This window comes from Mytilus trossulus, chromosome 4, assembly GCF_036588685.1.
Source record: "Mytilus trossulus isolate FHL-02 chromosome 4, PNRI_Mtr1.1.1.hap1, whole genome shotgun sequence".
NCBI classification, from domain to species: Eukaryota; Metazoa; Mollusca; class Bivalvia; order Mytilida; family Mytilidae; genus Mytilus; species Mytilus trossulus.
Window position 1 is genome coordinate 70,329,464 of NC_086376.1, and position 22,061 is coordinate 70,351,524.

Sequence of the window (22,061 nt, forward strand, 5' to 3'; positions counted from 1 at the left end):
TTTTGATTTGAACTATAATCTATGCCATAAAACATACCATAACCAGCTAAAACGGCCAATTTAGACTGTTCTACTGTCTCTTTTTTCACTCTTTCCTGCTCTATCTTGGATTCCTTCTGTATCTCTTTATGTTTCTTCTCTAACAATTTATCTGTTGTAGTGTGATGTGTTTTCTGCAGGCTGTCAAGATTAAATTGAGGAATCATCTGTGGAGATAAAGACTGACCAGTACTATTGGTCAAGACAGACTCGGTTGCTGTCTCAACATTCAGCTTTAGTGAATTTGATGGAGAAGAGGTATCTATTCTAGAACTTGAAGAAGAGTTATCCTTCCTTGAACTTGTGGGAGAACTTGAATTCCTGTCACTAATATTAGCTAGCAAGGATGCAAATGGAGAACAAGTGTCGTTCCTCTGACTAATTTTCTCCAGTAGAGATGATGATGAGTAATCTCCCCTGTCAACACCTGCTGGTAAAAGGTCAGAAAATGATAATTCTGTGTCTACATATGGGATGGATTCTGGTTGGTCTCTAAATTCTTGATAAGCTTCTGAACTGAAATATTAGAACAAATATCTTAAATGAAATCGTTTCTAGGAATCGAAAATTAATACAATTTTTATAAGAAATGTAAGTTGCAATGTATCTTTTTGATAAGAGGGCTTGTTTCAACATATATGATAAAAGATTAGTTGGAATTTCAAGTTAAAAACGTAAAGATGTAGAGAATACTGCGGATTCATTTATTTTCATGGGTAACATTTTGGTGTATTAAGGAAACTTGCATTTTCATGGATATTTTATTTCATGTTTTTTTTCAAAACCTTGCAGTTCATTGAACATTTAAAATTCATGGTTCCTCTGTACCCATGAAAACCACAAAATTAAGCAAACCAATGAATAATAATGAATCCACAGTATTTAGAAAGCATCTTAAGAAATGTTAAAACATGATATTTTATTATCAATAATATATCATGTATATCATGCCATCACAGAAACTTTATCATTTTCCAATTTGTAAATGCCATTACAGCATCATTTACATACGACCTATATGTAAAATGTGGCCTAACACTGTTAAATTTGGAAGGCATGTGATCAGAGTATATACATCTTGATTGAATAATGTCATTACAGCAACATTACAAATTGACCCATATATGTAAAATGTCATTTAAAAGTAACTTACGTATCTCCTTCACCATAAACTTCTCCATTGACCATATTGAATTGAGAATTATAGTCTACATAGTTATCTGTAAAAGATACAACACAGTTTTGTATAATCTTACTTGACTTAAAACTATTCATAGTACACACTATTCTTTTGTAAGCATTATGTCAATAATAAATATTTATTTCTTTATCACAAAGAAGCTTCTTCTGTCCACATTTTGTTAAATTCTACAAAAGTTTTTACTTATTTATTAATGTCTTAAAAACAATAACCCCAGAATTCTATAAATATAAAATGTGAGATGCAAAAAAAAATGAAAAAAATGAAGAATAACGTAAATTTGTCAGTAAAATAAGAACAAAATAAAGAAAAAACAATATTTTTAAAAAAATTTATAGGATGATGTCCTTGCTGATTTAGAATATCTGTTCAATTTCTTAAAATTCCATGAAGGTTTGACATAGTAATCAAAGTCTATAAATAAAATGCTAACCAGAGACAGAACATAAATGTTGACATAGGATTCTAAAATGTCTTTCATTGCAGGCAAGACAAAAAGGATATGTGACCTGTTATGTCCATTTAACAGAAACTCCTAGAGTGAAGAAACAAATGATGTTTTCTTAACGTTAACATTGTTACAAAAGAAAAATGTGAAAAAATATGGATTAAATACAAAGGTTAACATACATACCAGTTGCTGATTGGCTAAATCTGGCTGCATAAAATTCTCCTGCATCTTCAAAATATTCTGTCACTTCATCTTCTACAGGCTGTTAATAATTAATTGAACAATTTATATAACAACACTCAGTGCATATACATTTATTAGACCTTTCAGTGATTAAAACAGGTTTACTTGAATATAATTTTATTGCCCAAAGGCAGCTCAATTGTTTTTAATAAACATACTTTACATCTAGACCTCTAAAATGGCACTATTTACAAGAGTGCATGGTATTTAACAGTGAAAATTAATTTGACCCTCATAATGGATTATTAATGAAGATTTGAGAGAATATTTATATCAGACTGATGCATTACATCATCAGAGGACATTATACTAAAAAGACTTATTGTAGTAGAGACACTTAGTTTGGTCAAATTAACATATAATCATACCCATTGCAATGTAAAACAGTTATATTATTGTACACTACCAATAATTTATCTATACTTTTTTGGTACATTTCTACCCTCGTGCATATCAGTACTGTTAGGAAAGACTGAAAACTTATAATGTTATACTTTCAATGAAATCAGTACTGATTTTGTCAGTACTGTTTCAGTACTGATTTTGACAGTACTGTTTTAGTACTGATTTTGACAGTACTGTTTCAGTACTGATTTTGTCAGTACTGTTTCAGTACTGATTTTGACAGTACTGTTTCAGTACTGATTTTGTCAGTACTGTTTCAGTACTGATGTTGACAGTACTGTTTCAGTACTGATTTTGATAGTACTGATTTCGTCAGTAATGATTCAGTACTGATTTCGTAAGTAGTGTTTCGTTACTAATTTCTTCAGTACTGTTTCATTATAACACTTTTTAAATCAGACTGTATCTGTATAGTGATGCCTAGTTGTTTTGTATATTTAGGGTGGGTTAATTTTCTCTTTGACACTTACCCCATTTCCATTCATTTTTATTATCGTGACATGTTAATGTTTTCGTTATGTCTTTTTTTATTTCTCTGATTTTTGTTGTCCTGAAGTGGTTCAGCTTTAGATCCAGCTCTTCGACAGTTACTTTAGCTTTTTTTTTTTTTTTTTAAATATTCTGGCTTTATGTCATATTTATTGTCAGAATTGCATCTTGTGTGGTCTACAAGGTTTATGTTTTTAATACTTATTAATACTTCTATTTGACAATACCATATTACATGTATTTATATCTTGCTTGAGTCAAATCAGAACATATTGAACATTGGAACTCGATATATTACTTTTGAGAAGATGGGTGGATGGATTGATGTTATGTGATCCAGTGGCAAGTTAAGTGCAGGAAGAGGACATGATACTCAGAAATAAATACAATGTAATTAACATATTTTGTACAGAACTAGACCAATAATGCACTGAGCTCCTTTTTAACATGCTAGTTCACCACAAGGAGAGAATCTGCTATAAGACATGTCCCCCTACATGAACAGGTACCTTCAGACTGAACAGTGTATGTTTTTCTCCTTTTACTGTGAGCTGAGCGAATATTCAGAATGCGACCACTTTTTTTAGTCTAACTTCTCATAAATAAATTTCCAATCATATGCTCAATGTAAGATTTTTAATGGTTAAATACATTTATTGACAGATTTCTTTTTTTTTGTATACATTAATCATGCTGCAATTTCATTCACTTGTAATGAGTGTATTGTGAATAGTAACTTAAATACATGTATGCATAACTCTTGTTCTCTTTCCTATAAAACTGCAGAGCGTATTTTAAGAAAAGAATATATGAAATTTAGAGCTACAATATTTAGGCATCCCGTTAACGGGGAGTTGAAAGGGTAAGAACTGCATTACTCAGTATAGCATGTTCACATGAGGACTGATGACTTTCAGAAACTCTTGGTTTGTAGTTCCTCAGAAATCTCTGATTGATTTGAATCTTACAGACATACAAACAAAGGTACATTTTGTAAAATAAGCATAAAAATTTAAAGAAAGATTTCCAACAGACTGATTAATGTCTGACGGAGGTCATTTGGTACATAATTAACCTTTTGGATTTTTGAACATATATGGTTTGCTTTTCAAAATTAATTTTTATTGACTGAATAAAACAAGCTAAAGAACTCAAATGTTTGTTCTATCTTCTTATCAACTGCAATAACTTCCATCGAAATACAATAAACAGTAATCTTAAGAATGAACCGCATTAAAAAGTAAAAAAATGTGTTTTTCTCTCTCTCAATTTAATGGGTTTTTTTAATAACTGTTTCATAATTCTGCTTCAATGTTATTTTCGAATGCTCTTCCTATGCATGTGATAAATATCTTTGCCAACTTGTTTCTGGAAAGGAAAAAGTGGATTATAACATTTATCATTTTGTTAAAGTCCAATAATAAGATTAAACATAGGTCAACCATGACATAATGTGAATCAGTGTACATGCATTGCTAAAGGTGGTATAACGTTAATTATACAAGGTTTATATTATACAGGGAGAAAAATGAAAGAAAAAAAATGAAACAATGTTTGATTTACCTACTTGAAAACTGGCCTTGAAGTCATTAAACTTTCGAGTCAGTTATTTATGCAAACTCCAAAATCAACAAATCAACCAATCAAAATGCTGGATTTCAAATTTCGACCACGATTTTTTTTCTCCGGGCACTGAGAAAATTTTGTATGACTTTAGAACCTGATCTTATACGATTTGGAGAAGAATTTTAGCGTCCCAAGTCTGGGTTCATGGCAAATATCCATGTTTTCAATACGGGCTGCACTTTTAACATTTTTAATTTGTTTTGTTATAAATTAGGTCGTTAATTTTTCTGAATTAAATTGTTTCATATATTGTTTATGTCATGGTCTTTTGTAGCCGACAATACGGTATGGGTTTTCTCATTGTTGAAGTCTGCACAGTTGTATATTATTGTTCACATTCACATCGTCTCAAATTTGGTGGATAGTTGTCTTAGTGACAATCCTACAATTTTTCATCATTTTATACATATTCAATAGTTTAAAAATTAAATAAAAGTCTTCTTTTTGTGATTTTTTTCATTATTAGTACCAGTGGAAATTCTCATTATAATAAATTACTATCTTTTAAATCTGTTATTCGGTTACAGAGAAGGAGATCTTTGTTTATATTTCCTTTAGTTCAACTATGTCCTGCTGTAATACTCTATCATCTTTGGATCGGCAACAAAACACATATGTATTAATATAATCTGATTTTTCGAGCACAATATCAATGCAATCTGTGAAACAGTTATATAAGAAGTTGTGTGTACGGATTATGTACTTCCCGTAGACTTCTTTGTTAACTTTAATGATATATTTCAATTGTTGAAGAATTGTATTTCTACTCTTTATTTTTTTGAACTTGCTCGCTGTTGGTTTGTTGTCATATGAACACACTACAACATTTCATGATATTGAAATAAAATTATAGGAATAACTGCAAATACTTACTTTAAAAAAAATCATAATTGAATGTAAAACTATATATATACCTACCTTTCAAATTATTTCAATGTTCTAATGTCACCTTTCATACCAGTTCTATCTCTATCTCATGTTTTATCTGTTCATGACATTTTTTAGTCGTTGATCTAAAACTTTATTTTCCTCATAGACTTAGTCTTTGTGTTCTGGTGGGATCCATTTTTAGATACCTATAACAATAGATCATACTGCATCAAATACTTTGCATGCATTTATAAAAAAGTTGTTTTTCCCAACATGCATGTTATGGTATTAATTATGTACGTAACAATTTGTAAATTGTCCTTTGAAAAAATACATCATGAGATAAAGTTTGTATCGATGATTTACAAAATTCTGTAAAGTGGTTCAGGAGTTATTGATGACACTTACGTGGGACATAAGGACAAGATATGTTCCATATGTGAACACATTCTCACTAAGAAAATGTCACCAGAAGTGCAAGTCAGTCATCACAAAGGATAATGTTTATGTGATACAGTAAAAACAGTAAAACCATTGGTAGTAAAATTGTGCGGGATGTTTAATTTTCAACAAATGTAAGATTGGTCACCTTTAATCGGATGCCTCACATAGCATGTATAGAAAGAGAGTGCCATGATCTCTACAGGTTAAAAACTATTGCAACAACTCTTTGAGAGGCCGTCGGTGGCCTTTTGTCTGAATATGCAGCAGGGCAAATTCCTGTCCACCTTCAATATGCTTTCGTTGTCCAGTGGCAGTCCAAGTTTCATTGACCTTCTTTCACCCAAGATGACATCTTTTACAGGACTTACCTATTGCACTTATTTAACAATTGTTTTGAACATGCATGTAATTTTTGCCACTGGACATGAAGCAAATTTTTAATACATGTACTCTAATATGTTATTATTTTGAGGAATCTCAGTAGGATCATTTTAAACTATGGGGATTATCCTCTTAAAATATAAATATTATTCATACAAAGTATTGCTCAATAATTATGTGTCGGATTACTAGTATTCGTGTGTCGGTCCAATGGGTCGTCGGACTAATAGGGCGTCAGGCTATTGGGGTGTCGGACCAATATGGTGTCCGAACAGAAAGATTTAAAAGGCAAAAAAATAAAATAAAAAAAATGTGCAACTTATAAAAGGGTCAGGTCTGGAAGTGGTTTCTTCATTTCTGTATTCTGTAATATTCTATATCATTTTTCACTTTTTATTATTAATTTTGCCTGTTATTCTCTTTTCTTCATATGCAAGCACCACACTATTATCGATTCTTCATGCTTCTGTCTACGTTATAACAACAATGGGAATAATATGAAAGCCAGCCAAATATGACATTGAAAAATTGTCTGTTTTCTGTTTCTTAGTTTATTCTTGCTTGTCGTTGGAGACAAACTTTGTCTTTCTGTCTCTTTAGTTTGTGTGTATTATTATAAATTAAACGAATGTAACACAAATTTGCCATCTTTAAACAAATTTGTTGAACATTGCGTCCGTTATTTAATCTCTTTTTAACAGAAGAAAAAAACTAAGATTAAATATAATCAACAGAAGTAAAAAAAAAAACTATGAACTAAGTCTTTGAAGTTAGATGCATGATTTTTTTTATTAGTTGTTAGTGGCTTTGAACTAGCTGTCAGTAACTGCAAGTACTCTCAGATCTGTATTTTGTGACCTTTTTTGTTGAGTAACTGTAACGTCCATTATGTTTTTGTTACTGAGATGTATTTCTATTTGCATTCATCTGTTATTTAAAGTTAAATAAGCCTTTTTCAACTGAATTTTATAGTTTGTTGTTATGTAGTACTGTTACAACTCTGTTCCAGGTTTAGGGGGAAGACCCTAGCATGTTTAACCTCACCACATTCTGTATATATGTTCCTGTCCGAAGTGAGGAGCCTGTAATTCAGTGGTTGTTGTTTGATGGTGTGTTACATATCCATTGTTCGTTCATTTTTGTACATGAATAAGAACGTTAGTTTTCTTGTTTGAATTCGTTGACTTTTGTCATTTTGTTGCCTTTTTTAGCTGACTATGCGATATGGCTTTGCTCATTATTGATGGCCGTATGGTGACCTATATTTGTTAATTTCTGGTCATCTGATCTGCTGTGGAGAGTTGTGATTATTCCGCTCATTTTGGGTGCCATGCTTGGCAAATAAAATATATGTTGTTGCAGTTGTTGTTGTTTCGTTGGCAATAATACGGCATCTTTTTTTATATATATATATATGTAAATCGAATGTTCTGTTCCCTAAAATTATGAACCACATAAATTTGAACTAAATTCTTGAAGGGAAAGACATTGTTTTTGTATAAATGTCAAAAGAATATAGATTGTTGTGTCAACAGAATACAGAATCAACATTCTGTATTCTGTTGACACAGTATACAGAATGTTGATTCCGGCAAAATATATGATCTGACAGGATGCTCACGGAATAAAACTTAATTGTGATGGAAGAAGACATAGCCTACATTTGACTTGTAAAACATACATGAACAATAGCTTTCCGTAGATGATTCGAAAAGGATCCGCCATCTCTGACTTGTCGTAACAATCGTCTCTTTCTGTAACTTTAAGAATTTCTGCAAGTGGCTGGTAAACCGATATTTTCTCTGCTGTATTTCTGTATCCTATCCTTCCCGGCTGATCTACTGTCTCAAATTTTGCCGTTGATGTTATTATCGTCATCACAAAAGCGCGTCAATATGGAACATACAATTGCCTATTGTAAAACGTTTATGTGATTGTATTTACACATGACGTCATTCATTGTTTACAAACTTTATTTTTGCACTCGCACTGACATTTCAACAGATCAACAGTTCAAACTTCTTCTGGATTGAATACCACAATGGGATTGAAGGTAGATTAAGGTATAGTAGTACATTGAATCTTTTAAAACTGAGAAAAGTGTAGCATATAGCTGATTCAAAACATATTACGTTAGTTAAAAAAGCAGAATACGCGTTACACAGTGGCGGACCCCTGGGGTTCCGGGGTTGGGAACACCAAATTATTTTGGACGTCCAATGCATTATTCTATATAATACTACTTAAAATATTTTATTTCCCCCATTTTTTCGCTATAATTATGAAATCTTTAGGGGACTGAGTTGGAACCCCCCTTTTTCCTTTTATCCAGAGTGTTTGGAACCACAGGCACTTGTTTCTATCCTAGTCCTATAACATATGACCTCGGGGGCATTATTTACTATTTTTATTTGCTGTTCTGATATTTTCTTTTTACTATCAATGTGCCAATTTTTTTTTTTGGAAATATCAGTATAAAAACGTTAAAAATTGAATAAGAATGCGAAGTCATATGTTATAGGACTAGTTTCTATCCATACGAAGGTCGACTATGGATAGTCGACCTTCGTATGGATAGAAACAAGTGCCTGTGTTTGGAACCCTCTTTTAAAACAATGGGTGGATCCGCTTCTGGTTACAGAACTTTCTGTAAATGTCAAAATAGGTATAAAATCGCGGGTTGTTTTGGATATACATATTATTACTTCTTTGCCAAACCTTATTAAATAGATTATAGTATTAATATTTGTCAAATTGATATTTGTGAAATGATCAGCCTGACTTTCTAAACATATGATTGTATAAAGGGGGGTGCGGTACACCCCTCGGCGTAAGAAGGTGGAGGGGTTCGGAGGTTGGACCCCTTTTTAACGATAAATGCATAAATTTGAAAAGGGAAATCTATTTGGAAACCCTATCTCCAGATTTGGAACCCCCTTTTAAAAATGTGTTTCCTATTTTGACAGATTTTTTTTTATAGGGCCCAATGCTTCATTTAATTTGGGGAACATTTTAATATATAAGTCCTAGGTGCCTACAAAATTATTTCATCTCGCCACATTGACTGCTGTGTTTTTTGCTGTTCAGTTGTTGCTGCATATATGTATATTTTTATATATATTTGATGTAGGACTTGTCAGTAAAAATTAGACATGGAAATTAGATGAAATTTACAATACAACCGACACGAGTTAAAAAAGACAAACAAGCAGTTTTTATCAAAATGTTTGATTGATATGTTTCACCCAACATAACTTAGGGAACCGAAGTGAGGGGTTCCAAATCCAACAAAGACTACGAACGTGTCTGAAATGACAACGAAGTTATGAATGACGGTCAACAAATGGAGACATAAAAGTCACACCTAGTAGGCAGGTTGCATGCAGTCTGGTCTTGAAAAAAGTATTCAATATATATAAGTCCGGCAAAACAGACATGTCAGTCAGACATGCAAACCCCGGCCACAAAAAAATACGCCCGTTTTTATTCATCATGTTCATTTCATGCTAAATATTTTTGTTGGAAATTTTAGCTTTTAATAGCAAAAAAGTGGACAAGACTATTGTTTTCAACTAGATACGGCCAACATTTTTGTTTAAGGCAAAAAATCAGAGTCATTCTTTTTTCTCTCAAATATCTCAGACTGCCTCCTCAAATCAAATGGTTCGTACCGGAGACTTGAAATCTTTCTAGAGCTTATACTGACTGGGGATCATTATTCAATTTGTTAAACATGTTTTCGTAGGTAAATAATATTGTGGAACTTTTTTTTCATGAGAGTGTAATAGTCTATAGAGTATTTACCATTACTTTCTGTTTAGTGGAATAATGAAATAGAAGTCATTACGTTCTTGTTCAATCCTGTGTCGCTTTGAAGGTTTCCTGATTGTCATGACAACCTCAGCCTAAGCAATGTGTATTACTGTAATTTGAATTTCAAAATGATCGAGTGCCGTTTTTTCAACGCACTGGTCAACTCCACCATAGCAAATCACATGACTTTGACAATCAGTAAATACCGGCCAGCGAAAAATGTCTTTATAAGTAAAGAATTTTCGTATAAAAATTAAATACTCGGGAAATGGCAAAGTTTACGAAGTCTAGTCTGATTAATCATTTTACAAAAAATGCCCCCCTCTGAATCCGCCACTGAAAATCATTCAACAGTCTTCCTATTTTCATATGTAAATAAAGATGTCTGTGAAATATTTGAATTTCTATTTTATTTTGGTACTGGCTATGGAAATGTAACAGTCGTAAAAAAGTTATTGTTACATTGAAGTTTAGGCTATATCGCCGGAATGCAGACCTAGGGTTGACTAAGGAACTACATAGAATACTTACGAGTGTAACAATGATATTTATGTCTACGGTTACATTGTGTTATTGTTACGTAAATGCACTCAAATGAAAAATTATGTTTTACAATATTTTATACATTATTTTAATTTTAATTTGATTGTCAGTGTACACACAACCAGTATGTTGTTTCAGTCCGATGCATTTTTGGCCCGGTGTAACCACTCTCAGTGGCGGATCCAGAAATTTACATAAGTGGGTGCCAGTGACTGACCTAAGAGGGGGCCGGCTCCAGTCACGCTTCAATGATTCCCCTATATAAGCAACCAATTTTTTTCCAAAAAGGGGGGGGTCTCCAGCCCCCCTAAATCCACCTCTGACTCTAGGCAGCCCTCACAAACAAGTAATTGGGGTGGATGGGTTGGGTGGCTCAGTGTTGTATTAATATATAAGAAGATGTGGTATAACTGCCAATGAGAAAAGTCTCCTGTTCATATAAGTCGTAATTTGTAGAACCATTATAGGTCAAAGTACGGTCTTCAACATGTGCCGGCAATGGCATGAGGTCTCATCGAACAGCAAGGTGTAAAGGGCCCCAAAAGTGACTAGTGTAAAACCATTCAAACTTGAAAACCAACTACAGAATATCAAATTCCTGACTTAAGACAATAACCTCTTTTGTATTGTTACAATCTCAAAAACGTGTCCGATAATTTAGAATGTGTCCGGTTAAAAACGCCAGAATATTTCAAAACTCATATACCCCCAATGATACTCTGTAAAGTAAAAACGCAATTCAATATTAATGGTGTGGGATACGATAGAACCCGTATTGTTCGGTTGGATTATAAATGATTAGAAAAAAAAGTCGAAGCAGGTGCCCAAAAAAAATCTGGAGGAAAGGTTTAGTAATCCGTACAGACAAACGTCCAAGGTATGCTACACTGTGCACGCTTTCTTCTGCTTGCAGACACAGACTATAGGTCTGGTTAAAAAAAAAATTGCACAATAAAAAGTTATTTTTATTTGATGCGCTTTAATTTATGATTTTCTTTATCAATATGATTATTATTATTATAAAGTTCAGACAGAGGTACTTCACAATTTAGAAAACTAAAACATCATGTACATTTATATTGTATTTCATTCCCGGTGCTTGACCACGTTTACTGTATGTCAGTGATAAACATTAGTTTGTTCAGCAAAGGTAATTCATAACAAGCATAACTGCAGGCTAAGTTTACAACACATAATTTACTATTGATTACTTAATGTCCAGTGGCAAATATGTCATGCGTATTTAGAAAAAAAACCCATTAACATTGCATTTAATAAGTTTTGTAAAGTTTAAATCATCGTTTATAAATAGTAAGTAAATTCTATTGTTTTAATATTATCCGGTGATGCCTATAAATGTCTTTTTACAAAATGTATGTCTATGAGGGCTTCTCGACCGGCGTCCCGCAGAAGTGGTTTCGCCAGTGCAATTTGACATGTTTATCAAATCATTGACGCGTTTTTGAGGAATCGGACACGTTTCTGTGTGCTACCATAGATAGATGTATAACATCTCTGGCAAGGTGCTACATATATGACTATGTACGATAAATTTTCAATCAAATTAAATGTCCACTTCAATCTATTAAACATTAATGTTCTTTTGTATAAAGTAGTTAGTATATATTTTAATGTCTTTTGTCGTTGTTTCACGGATCTTATTATAAAGAGCACATAAATAGACCGATGGTTAAAGCTACACGTGTATGAAATACTTGCCACTGGCAAACACCAATACTTTGATGATGATGAATTAAATTATCATATTTCCCTCTTTTTTTTTTATTTAGAAACAAATTTCAACTTTGATTGATTATAATATTATATATACATGTAGTATCAGAAGTCCAGTCCATTAGTGATTACTGGACTTATGGCAGTATATAAAGTAATAAGTAAATTTTGATGTCATACCATTCCCATCCATAATTGTGAATTCTTTTTATTTTTACATAACACAGAATTGAGGAAAGTTTTAACATAAGATAATTTATTGTAGCCTAGACCTGTTGGTGACCTTCTGTTGTTTTTTTATTTGGTCGGGTTGTTGTCTCTTTGACACATTCCCCATATCCATTCTCAATTTTATTATTTATAAATTCATTACATTTTCTTTCCTCAGAATGATTAACAGCAATGGAGACAGGAGCAGACATGGGAATGTTCGATGTGAAAATTGAAGACCTATAATCAAAATGATGTATCTTGACAATATGGCACTCATCAAAAAAAAAATACCCAACATTTGATCATGAACCATTGAATCCTGAGTTTCGTACAAGTACCAAAACATTAAAGGTGGATGTTTATAATGAGCTCATATTAGAACTAAAGTGTCCTCTTGAATTACCACTGTACATGTAAAAAGACACATCATATCCGGGACTGAATTGAGGAAAAGAGCCAGGAAACTGACATTCAACAAAGCATTCCAAAGAAAAGATGGTCCGAGTACACAGTTATTTCGTAGTGCATTTCTTTTAGACAATAAATGTAAATAAAAAAAATCCCACCTGCGCTTTCTCAATAACATTTTTACAGTGTGTTGTACTACTTTTGGGACAAATTATATCAAAATTATAGAAAACTTCATCAGCTCTAACTCAAAATATGGACAATTTCGTGTTAAGGGGGTCTTGAAATCTTTTGACAGCTTCCGAAGTGCTAATTTTTTACCTTTTTCAGCTGGACCTAATCACTACTTTACCTAAATATTTATGACCCAAATTTTTTTACAGTGTCATTTCACCTCCCAACTTGCTATATGAGGCATAAAACATGGAGAATTAAATTTGGAAGGGGTATAACAAAAATTGGCAAGTAACACACTGTCCACATTAAGGACTATATTCGTGAACAACGAAAATCAAAGGACGATAACTGTGTACTCGGACCTAATAGGATAGAAAAAGTTGACCAATCTTTATGAAACTTGGTATGACACAAGCCTAATATATTATAAGACTGCTTACAAAGTTTCATAGCAATAGGATATATATTATAGACACTATGATTAATTATATATTCAACTTTACGTGTTAAATTTGGACGTTAAAATTGAGAAATTTCAACTATCAACATTTGGGGCTTTTAAAATTAAAATATTGCAAAAAAATACTTTTACAATGCCTTAATATATAATACATCATGTATTTAAAGCAATAGAGTACTCATTTTATATATCAGACTTAGCATAATTTTTCAAAAGTCAAATTTATATGAGCCTGTGCCTAAAAATGGAGGTTTTCCAATGAAGGGGAGCCTTACATGAAGATGTAATATTTTCCAGCAATTTTAAATTTGTGAAGCTTTTTGATTATAAATGATCCTTACATATGTACTTAATGTACTTTAAATGGAAAGAAAACTTACAAATAACATATCATATTAGTTTAAAAGGGTCTTAGGCCAAGTATGACTAAAAATAATTTAGGGTCAATTTAGGCCGTAGCACATATTTACATTTAAAAATGCATATTGAAGCTATAGGGAATAAAAAATTGTGTCTTTTCTATCATTTCTATACTCAAGTGACATGATACAATGAATCTGAGCACAAAAAGCCTCTTACATTCAACATTTTGAGCAGACAGTATGGTCTGATACAAAGATTTTTCACTTTTAAGTGAAATACTTGCATGCAATTTTAGTCTCAACAGGCTTATATTTGAACCACATGGTATCCTACAGAGGTAAAGAAAGATATTATGTGAAATGAAACAGGTACAAAAGACATTGTTAAGTGCTTTTTATACAAATTTAGTGAGGTCTTTATTATGGACTTCAACTTTTATGTACCCTGCTCCTCACATTTAACTTGATCCAAACAGGGCGTTAGATGAGGGTCATTTATACAACACACTTTGCTCATATTGTCTGAGATAATCTTCTTTTCTGTAAATTCAGAGTTCACAAATGAGTAATACAACTGGATTAAATCATAGAAACACCAAAATTGACACATGAAAACATGTCAGATAGAAAGTCAAAATGCCACTTATGCATCAAAATTGAAAAAGCTATGAAATGCTTATTTTGACCATATAATGCCAAAATTGGTCATTTTTGCAGAAATTCTATCAAATAAAAGTTTAAATCCTTTAGTTTTATGCTATTTGACAAATTGACACCATCAAATCATTCAGGGAAGTTGCCAAAGTACAGATTCTATATTTCCTGATTTCACCTCTTAGGTCCGAGTACACAGTTATTTCGTAGTGCATTTCTTTTAGACAATAAATGTAAATAAAAAAAATCCCACCTGCGCTTTCTCAATAACATTTTTACAGTGTGTTGTACTACTTTTGGGACAAATTATATCAAAATTATAGAAAACTTCATCAGCTCTAACTCAAAATATGGACAATTTCGTGTTAAGGGGGTCTTGAAATCTTTTGACAGCTTCCGAAGTGCTAATTTTTTACCTTTTTCAGCTGGACCTAATCACTACTTTACCTAAATATTTATGACCCAAATTTTTTTACAGTGTCATTTCACCTCCCAACTTGCTATATGAGGCATAAAACATGGAGAATTAAATTTGGAAGGGGTATAACAAAAATTGGCAAGTAACACACTGTCCACATTAAGGACTATATTCGTGAACAACGAAAATCAAAGGACGATAACTGTGTACTCGGACCAGATGGCATAGGGGGAGAGCAATGAAACATGATACATGCAAAATTAATTGTTTCTTTGATTGTTTTATTTATGAGCTTTAAAGGGTCATAAAATAACCAAGGGGCGTAAAAATGACAGAGATTTTTGCCACAAACTTCACATGTTGGTATGACATTGCATGTTTTATTATATATTAAAAAATGGTTATGATAAATAAAAGAAATTCCAGTTATGATTAAAAATAAGGTAATCGAGAGATTGTTTTGTGTTGATTATAATGCATTGCCTAACATAGTAACATATAACTGCATTAATTACAACATATTTGAAGATTCTAATCTTGTTTGATATATTTATAAATTATGCGCTATTATACAATTGATACTGTAAAATATCAGCCTCGAACCACAGTGTGAATCTTCCTGATGTCGAGTGCGTATTTTTTTTATTAACACTGAAAGACAGTCACAATCAAAATCAAGAAGTAAGCAAAGAATCACAAAACGAAAGGGCATTTACAACAACACATTGAAAATTACATATATAAAAACAACACGAACATTAAAAACCGGGAGTGAATTCAGATGCTCCTAATGCGTATTATTTTTATAAACACTGAAAGACAGTCACAACCAAAATCAAGAGGTAAGCAAAGAATCACAAAACAAAAGGGCATTTACAACAACACTTTGAAAAATACATAAAAGACAACACGAACTCCATTAAAAACCGGGAGTGAATTCAGGTGCTCCTAATGGGTAAAATCCGATAAACTGCTTATATTGCTTCAATTCTGTTGTTTTCTTCTTCGCTTCAATAGTATTTCGATAGACGAGAGTAAGCTTGATAATTTTCCTTGGTCATGTTCACGTCGCCAAAAAAAATCTGCGCAGCACGGTGATATAGTCTAAGAGAAAAACGTAACCAGCTAAAAAAAGATAATAATATTGTCACAGAATTATCAAACCTATATTTGGATACCAATTGTACTGAGATGCACATTGTAAAAACTTCTCTAATAATAAACACTTAATCAGAGATATCTACAAAAGATACAAAATATGCCACAAATTATTATATAGCATACTATATTTACCGAGTTTAAAAGTTTTCAGTTCCAAATATTTTTTGAAACAATACACATTCGAGTTAAAAAGATTAACAACACCAAATCTACTGAAACAGTACTGAAAATAACAATACCGAAATAGTACTGTCAACATCAGTACTGAAACAGTACTGAACAAATCAGTACTGAAACAGTACAGTAACTGACAAAATCAGTACTGAAACAGTACTGTCAAAATCAGCACTGAAACAGTACTGATAAAATCAGTACTGAAACAGTACTGTCAAAATCAGTACTAAAACAGTACTGTCAAAATCAGTACTGAAACAGTACTGTCAAAATCAGTACTAAAACAGTACTGTCAAAATCAGTACTGAAACAGTACTGACAAAATCAGTACTGATTTCATTGAAAGTATAACATTATAAGTTTTCAGTCTTTCCTAACAGTACTGATATGCACGGGGTAGAAATGTACCAAAAAAGTATAGGTAAATTATTGGTAGTGTAGGAATAAACCAATTATTAAGACGATTCAGCTACAGCCTTCTTCAGTTCTTTATTTTTTCTTCACAACTACATGGCTGACATTTAAAAAAGACACCTTATAAACCAGTTATGCAAATTTTCGCTATTTCTCAATTGCCTGCATAGCTATGAATTCTAAACAATGAAATGAAAGATGTGGTCGGAACTGAATAATGTTCCTACAAGGCTCTTGTTCATTGACTTCCTTTACTTACAATTCCTAGATCTTCATCTACCAGAATATTTGACAGACATCTTTGTTTCCCATCACGGCTATACAATGCCACTTTAAATATACCATGCTCTGTTGTCAGAATCACAGTGTTAAAGATCTTGATGCTTGTATATTGTTCAAAAATTCTAACAGCTCTTGGTATCCATTTCTTAGCAATCTACATTTCAAAATTTTAAATCTTCAAGCAATTTATATACTTTTTTTATTACATACAATTGATATATACAAGAGGATATGAACAAATAAACAGCTGTGCCATGAGTGAATAATATGCATGTCACAGTTTCAAAGAATAAAATTCCATTAGTTCTAAATTTGCCCCCTTTTTTTGGGATAAGAACACTGTAACTAGGAAACGTAAAATCTAAAATTTATGAAAATTATAAGAGAGTTCATGTCAATGGATGTAAACAATTCACCAAAATTTCTTGCAAGTTGGTTAAAGCATTCTTGAGTTACTGTCTAAAAAATGGAAAATTCCACTTTTTTTCAATGAATAAACCCCATTACTTCTATACATAAAATCAAAATTTATTAAAAATGAGCTCACATCAATAAATAGATATACAATTCACCAAGTTTTATGCAAATTGGTTAAAGTATTTTTGTGTTAATGTCCATCATGTTGACGATCGAGCTAAAGAAGGACAATGGTATACCATAATGAATGTGTCCGTAAACGGGTGTATAAAATTGTTTGACATAAGTTGAAAGAACAAATTTAGGAAAAGGCATACATCATTAATTTGATTAAAAGTTGAAAACACATCAACTTATATCCTTCAAATAGTTTTAAAAGAAAAAAAAAATATCAAGATAAAAGCATTTTGCCAAAAATTTGTTAGAACAGGAAGCAAAAGATATAAAGCCTCCTGCAGAAATTTACTGGTCCAATTGCATACAGAAACCCAGTCAAAGTTATATATATTCCTCTAATAATACTTACGGGTCTTATTCCTGCCAGGCAACATCTTAATGCCTGTGATGGAAAGCTCAGAAAATCCTCTAATAATTCAATACATATTCTGTTGTCCTTGACATTCTCAGTTTCTCCATAATCTATATAAAACACATCTGCACTGCTATTTTCACTATAAAAATGAAAAAAAATTTAACTCTTTAATGGTTGCCTGTTTACACTATCAAAATGAAGAAAAAAACACTATTACTTTTCAGTGCTCGTCTTATTTCATATGTTTATGTTTCATTATATCTATTAATATTTTTTGATATTATGATAATTTGGCATCAATGGCATATCTTTGGTAGTTTCTTTTTTGTCTATCCACAAGACATGGATCCATTCAGTGATTGATTATTGTAAGGACAACTGTATAAATTACTTAAAGACAGGTTGTCTACTAGATGTTACAAAGTTATTACAAATAGACATGGAAAGAGTTGGTCCAGCTTATATATAATAACCTGTCTATTCTAGTAACTTGTCCCCTCCTCCAACAGCCATTGTTTTCCTGACAATCGACCAGCACCATTTGTTCTAACCATAGGTATGATACATTTTCTATACATGAAGTTGATTCGCAGTAACTGGCTATACTGTCTTCTAATACACAAAATTCTTCAAGTTGTTCAACTGAAAAAGAAAGAAAAGTTTGCTGCATTATATAAAATTTCATTGTTTGGATTATTTTTGCATTTGCTATTAGATGGGACTAAAATACAAATACTTCTTGAGAATTCATAGTACTGTAAATTTTTTTTTTTGTACTGTAAATTCAGAAATTATTGCATGCATTTATTATTGCAATTTTGTCATTTTGAATTTTAAGGTGGTACCCAACACTTTCACTAGAATTAATTTGGCTCGTTTAATTTTCTTAAAATTTTTACAAAGTATTAACCTTGACCATTTGACAAAAATATAAAAATTTCAAAAAATTTGAACCAACCGTTTAATCAGAAAAATTACACTGGTTATATAGCAGTTTGACAAACACTTATTTTGATCATTGAGAAGCTTAATATTCCCTTTGTAACACAACGTCATTTAAACGTTCTGCTGATTTTACAGAGTTATCTCCCTGTAGTGTTAGGTACCACCTTAATGTGATTTAAATTTTTGCGATATTGGGAAAATTCTTTTTAATTTATATAAAAAATTTCACTCAAAATGCGAGTTTGAAATATTAGGATTATAACCCTGTCGCATTTTTCGCAATAATAAAATCATTGCAATAATTTCTGAATTTACAGTACCGGTATGTTAGATCCAAAACAAAAAAGGAATAATAAACAGTTGAATTTAAATGTTATGTTTTGTGTATTTATCAATTACATATTTTACATACATGTACCAAGATAATATACTAACCTGTTCCAATGTGCATATAAAAATAGTCCAAATCAATTATATAAGTCACCTTTCCAAGGTAGATTGGTAGATCACTTACTACTGCAGCCTGTAAAAAAAAATGACATTTCATTTTCATTTGCCTGATATTTTTATTCCATGTAATGCTAAGTTCTAAACATGTAATGAATGTTTACATCAACTGGCTATCTATCACCATGCAAAAAACACCCAACCCTTTCAATGATTTAGATTAGAAATTGATCTTCTTACCAACTGTCCATTATTATCTGAGTAAGATTCTTGTTGTATGTCTGGTTCTTGATCATTATTTACTTGTACAACATTCCTCCCATTTCTGTAAAGTAAAATTGTGTTATTATTTGCCTGTGATGTTTTCTCTATTCAAATGCAATTCACCTGATCAAGTACTATTGACAAATACCAACTATGATGCATCCTTATACCAAGTTATATGATGCAGTAATTGAGATCTTTTCTCAGAAGTAAACCTTTATAGAAGTCGATATTTTTTTTTTTTTTTTTTTTATAATTGAATGTGAATTCTTGTTTGTTTTTAAATGTTTAAACTACTAATAAAATACATAATATTCAGGTATAAAACCTGATACACCAAATCAAACAAATTCACACTACAGGATAAATAAAACATAAATTTGCTTCCTGAAATATTCACAAATTGTTGGGACTTACTTATATGGGCTTTTCCAATAAACCATACATCAAGACCTGTTGGTGACCTTCTGCTGTTGTTTTTTTCTATGGTAGGGTTGTTGTCTCTTTGACACATTCCCCATTTTCATTCTCAATTTTATCATGTACATGGTGCTCATTCACTGTACAAAGCAAACAACCCTCTTATGTAGTAGATTTTGAAGTGTATTTCATGGGTCCAATGTATGTTTTTATGAAACAAAAATATTTGTGACTATATAGCTATAACCTTTACAATAGGGAAAAACTAATACCTGCTATTCTCATTGTAATCTGCTGAGTCACATTCATGTTTGTATTCAATGGAGGATGTTATATGACACTCTGGAATAGCTATAAATAGAATAAAATGGAAGAAAAGTTATTACAAAACTGTATTATAAAACTTGAATGTACAACATAATACCACTTATTAATATAATTGAAAGATTATTTATAACAAACTTCTATAATGACAGAACGGATTCTCTTATGTACAGAACATTGTACATTGTAAGCTGTAGCCTCCAACTTTTTTGAAATTATATCAGAATTCTCAATGGAAAATGAAAAGGACTAGAAAAACCTTTGATTTTTTTTAATCAACTACTAGTTTTGGATGTATGAATTACCTATTGAATGATTTTCATGCAAAATTTCATGTTTTTTCTCTCCATTTAATGAATTTAAATACACAACATAATTTTAAAATCTCACAAGTTCTATCATATGACATCGTCTTTGTATTATTTTCTAGTGTGAGTGGTGATACTCCATCTCCTGAACCATCATGTACAGATCCAATCCATTTCTGTGGATCCCATAATCCTTCAGAACTAAAATAATATATAAATAAGTAGTACATTGTGTGTTATATATAACTTTTAAAAATGTCTATGTGATACTTGATTTTGGCCAAGTTGAAACTTGATTACATATCATATATTTCTACTTCTTTTCATATTTTTCAATGCATTATTTATTCTTTCTTTCCATTGATAAATTATGTTCATAACAAAAGTATTATGTTTACCAAAACTTCATCACTAGTATAAAAAGTTATCATGTTAAAAACTCTAAACTCCTTGAAAACATGCTAAATATCTGATAACATACTTATCATATTCTGTAGACAGATAGGTTGGTCTATTCATTGAAGCTTTATGGTTACTCAAATCATATAGCTGGTCCTGAAAATATAACATATTCCTGCTTAGTACTATATTGATAAATCTATTCTTGTTCAACAAGAAAACACAATTTACAGAAATAAATTATATATTAAACAAAACAAGCCCATTCTTTATCAAATTAAGAAGGTGGAAAATAAATTCTTGCTTGAAAAGCAGATCATAAAATATAGTTTTTGTATAATTTTTTCAATTCATATTTATTTTTTTATTGAAAAAAAAAAATCTGAAAAACTACAGAAACTAGTCTAGAAATTTCATAAAATCTGCATGTATATATATGCTCGAGGAAGATTTCTACCATCACCTATATGTATATTTATGCTTAAGGAAATGTTAAACCATCACCTTCATGTACATGAAAATATATGCTCTAGGAATAATTCTACCATTACTACATGTATATATATTTATGCTCAAGAAAGATTTTAAACTATAACCTACATATGTATGCTCAAGGAAGATTTTAAACTATCACCTACATATGTATGCTCAAGGAAGATTTCTACCATAACCTACATATTCATGCTCAAGGAAGATTTCCACCATCATTTTTATATATTCATGCTCAAGGAAGATTTCCACCATCACCTATATATATTTATGCTCAAGGAAGATTTCCACCATCACCTATATATATTTATGCTCAAGGAAGATTTCAAACCATCACCTACATATTCATGCTCAAGGAAGATTTCCACCATCACCTATATATATTTATGCTCAAGGAAGTTTTCTACCTTCACCTATATATTCATGCTCAAGGAAGATTTTAAAATTATGCTCAAGGAAGATTTCAACCATCACCTACATGTATATATGTATATGCCAAAGGAAGATCTGAAATAAGAAATCTCACCTGTGTATGTCTTTCTGTGTTTCCACTC

At 31.5% G+C, this 22,061-nt stretch overlaps 1 protein-coding gene across 1 annotated transcript in view; it reads right to left on the minus strand.

The window, feature by feature from the left end:
• Window positions 1-21,726, minus strand: part of LOC134716778 (uncharacterized) — a 34,254-nt gene extending 12,528 nt beyond the window's left edge. The window contains exons 1-12 of the mRNA XM_063579787.1: window positions 21,694-21,726; window positions 21,101-21,174; window positions 20,702-20,820; window positions 20,260-20,338; window positions 19,544-19,628; window positions 19,292-19,379; window positions 18,385-18,553; window positions 17,906-18,050; window positions 16,940-17,116; window positions 1,875-1,953; window positions 1,193-1,259; window positions 38-555 (exon numbers count right to left, since the gene is read on the minus strand). Of these exons, the coding sequence (XP_063435857.1) occupies window positions 38-555; window positions 1,193-1,259; window positions 1,875-1,953; window positions 16,940-17,116; window positions 17,906-18,050; window positions 18,385-18,553; window positions 19,292-19,379; window positions 19,544-19,628; window positions 20,260-20,338; window positions 20,702-20,820; window positions 21,101-21,174; window positions 21,694-21,726 (1,633 nt within the window). The remainder of the gene's footprint in view (window positions 1-37; window positions 556-1,192; window positions 1,260-1,874; window positions 1,954-16,939; window positions 17,117-17,905; window positions 18,051-18,384; window positions 18,554-19,291; window positions 19,380-19,543; window positions 19,629-20,259; window positions 20,339-20,701; window positions 20,821-21,100; window positions 21,175-21,693) is intronic.
• Between the last annotated feature and the right edge of the window lie 335 nt (window positions 21,727-22,061).